This window comes from Phytophthora infestans, genomic scaffold (assembly GCF_000142945.1).
Source record: "Phytophthora infestans T30-4 supercont1.178 genomic scaffold, whole genome shotgun sequence".
NCBI lineage: Eukaryota > Oomycota > Peronosporomycetes > Peronosporales > Peronosporaceae > Phytophthora > Phytophthora infestans.
The window spans coordinates 168,222-170,701 of NW_003303581.1; the positions used below are offsets into that span (position 1 = coordinate 168,222).

Here is a 2,480-nt window from a genome sequence, read left to right on the forward strand (position 1 = left end):
ACACCCGTCAGCTTCTCGTCCAACTTGCCAACGCTTCTTGAGTCCACCAGTTCCAAGGCGATCGAAGTGATGGCGCACATGTCGGATCTCGAGCAAGACCTCATCAAATTCAGCCTCCCTGTGGTGCAGCCTGTCTTTCCGTCGGCAAGAAGGTCTTACCGATTTCACCTCAGAACGAGCCGTTCACTGCGACGGCACCAACCACGAGCCACTAGTACCCTCGAACCCAAAGATATCGCCAATAATGGCAGGCACGTTGCTCACGAAAACGTCATAATCACCAACATGCTCGCTGCGAGCTGCATGTAGCTATCCGACAAAATCCGCTTGAGCACAGGCTCAGTGAAGATATGCACCGAGTAGTCTCGCAGCACCTCCCTGAAGTCCAGACTCAGCAGCACCATCGTCTGTGCACAACCCAGACCCGACGGTAGACGCAGTCGTAGTCATCTCCTTCCCATAAGACTGCCGAGTCTCGAGCGACGTCGTGTTGGCAACTTCCTTGCCGGAATGTACGATCCATCTGAGTATTAAGCAGCTAGTTTACACTTGCCAGCACATTTCTAGGCTTCAATGTTATGCATAGCGTCACTCGATATGAACAAACCGCAAATATTGCACATTCTTACGCTGTCGTACCGACGAATGATGACAGCTTCAGCCCCACTTCAGCAGCGAAGAGCTTGACTGATCTTCCGACTAGTGGTCCCTCCTTGCTCAGCTCTACATCCGCCACAAGAAGCAAAGCCAAGCATACACTCGGTTTGTCTGGAGTGCTATTCTTCTCTTTTGAGCTCAAAGTGGCATTCAACTAAACACACCAGGTTCACATAAAACCAAAAAAACAAAAAAAATTGTGGTAGAACCAAAAACACCTGGTGTTTTGGTCGTTCCGGTTTTTGCAACCAATGGTTTTTCCAACTCTGGTAGAGGACCGAAAAAGGCGTGTGTGGGCAGGGCCCGCTCCGTCGCTGTCACATCAGGATTGCTTGAAAGGTGCTGGTGGACATTGGTGGATGGGTCGTGGCTTAGTGATTCGATTCTTATCGTTGAACGCCGTGGGTTGCGTCTCTTGCTACTCGCCGCAGTATTCCAGTCGGGGTTCGTCAGCGCCAGCTGGCGGTGGGATTATAGCTGAGATCCCAAGGGTTGTTACGAGTCTTTGCAGATGTCGGCGCTGATACCCGGAGTGGCGCAGGGGCTTGAGTAGAAGGTCCCGATAGTAGCGTTCAACATGGAGTGAGATGACAGCCTTGATCCGAGCTTGAACGTCGATCAGGTTGGCGAAGAGGTCGTGAAAGTGGATATCGTCCCGGTGCATCCACAAACACCGCATAACCACAGACTGTACGATGTGGAGGATCCCAAAGAGGCTGTAGCCGTACTGGGTCTTGGCTGAAGGCGTAGGCGTAATCTTGAACCAGAGGAGTGATTCCCACTCTAGTGGAGATGTGAAGAAGCGATGGAACGTGGGAAGCCAGTCGTTCCACACGTGCACGGCAAAGGCGCAGTACCAAAGGAGGTGGGGCGCGGGCTCCAGCACACCACATCCATGGTGGCACAAGCGCTGTGCTTCGTGAAAATGCTGAAGCCGGTAGCCGAAGAAGAGGGCGTTGTGTTGAAGCCGATACAGAAGAAGCGAATAGACGGGCAGGGCGTGCTTCCGCATCTTGATGTCGCGTATCCACATCGATTGCGGAGGCCCTCTTTCGACACCTAGGCGAAAAAGAGGGAGATCGGGGGTTGGGGCTTTGGCTAGAGTGCTCCGGATACGAGCTACGCTAAGCTCCGCCACTTCGTAGGTGTCAAACACCCACGCATGAGACGCAGCGTAGTATCACAACGTCTGGCTAGGGCCAAATGGGGATGCCGTGAGCGAACCCAATAGGCGACCTGTCTTATCCAGAAAGCTGGCGCAGAAGCGCACACTGGAAATCCTCCCCGTGATGAATTGGCTAAGATATTGCGATAGCGTCTCGGCCGTCACAGGGAAAAGCTCCAGGGGTCGAATGATACCTTGTTCTGCCAGCATGGAGATTAACCCCAGTGGACGAGACGTTCCAGCCGGGTACTACCTCGGTAGCGGTAGGCGATATCCAATAGCACGAAGTGCCAGTAGGCCCCGAGAGCGGTCCAGCGGGGAGACCTACAGGAGATCACGCAGTCCGGACTGGTAGCCACAGGCGCGTACCGGAAATCGAGTCTTTTCCCCAAGGGGCTACAGCTTGTTCAAAGAGGCGAACAACCAGGTCCGCCCAAGAAGGAATGACCGCTGCTAGGCGGATTCTCCCAGCAAGAATCACCTTGCAAAGCATGTGCAGCTGCAGACTCTTAATCATGTCGGAAATGGGCGTAATGCCTAATCCGCCTTTGTGTGGAGGAGGGAACCACCATGCTCTGGGCAGAGCGTTGGAAGACCTGAATCGGCAGCGGAAGCGTGATATTAGCTGGAGAAGCTGGTCTTGGAATCCGGTCTGAGG

The 2,480-nt window shown here is 53.8% G+C and overlaps 1 protein-coding gene across 1 annotated transcript; it reads right to left on the bottom strand.

Annotated features, from left to right (window-relative positions):
- Positions 1–1,075: 1,075 nt before the first annotated feature.
- On the bottom strand, positions 1,076–1,690 carry PITG_20652 (uncharacterized protein; the record flags this gene model as incomplete). Its single annotated transcript, XM_002895434.1, has 1 exon — positions 1,076–1,690. One exon carries the CDS (start codon positions 1,688–1,690, stop codon positions 1,076–1,078), a length of 615 nt encoding a protein of 204 aa, XP_002895480.1.
- Positions 1,691–2,480: the final 790 nt, after the last annotated feature.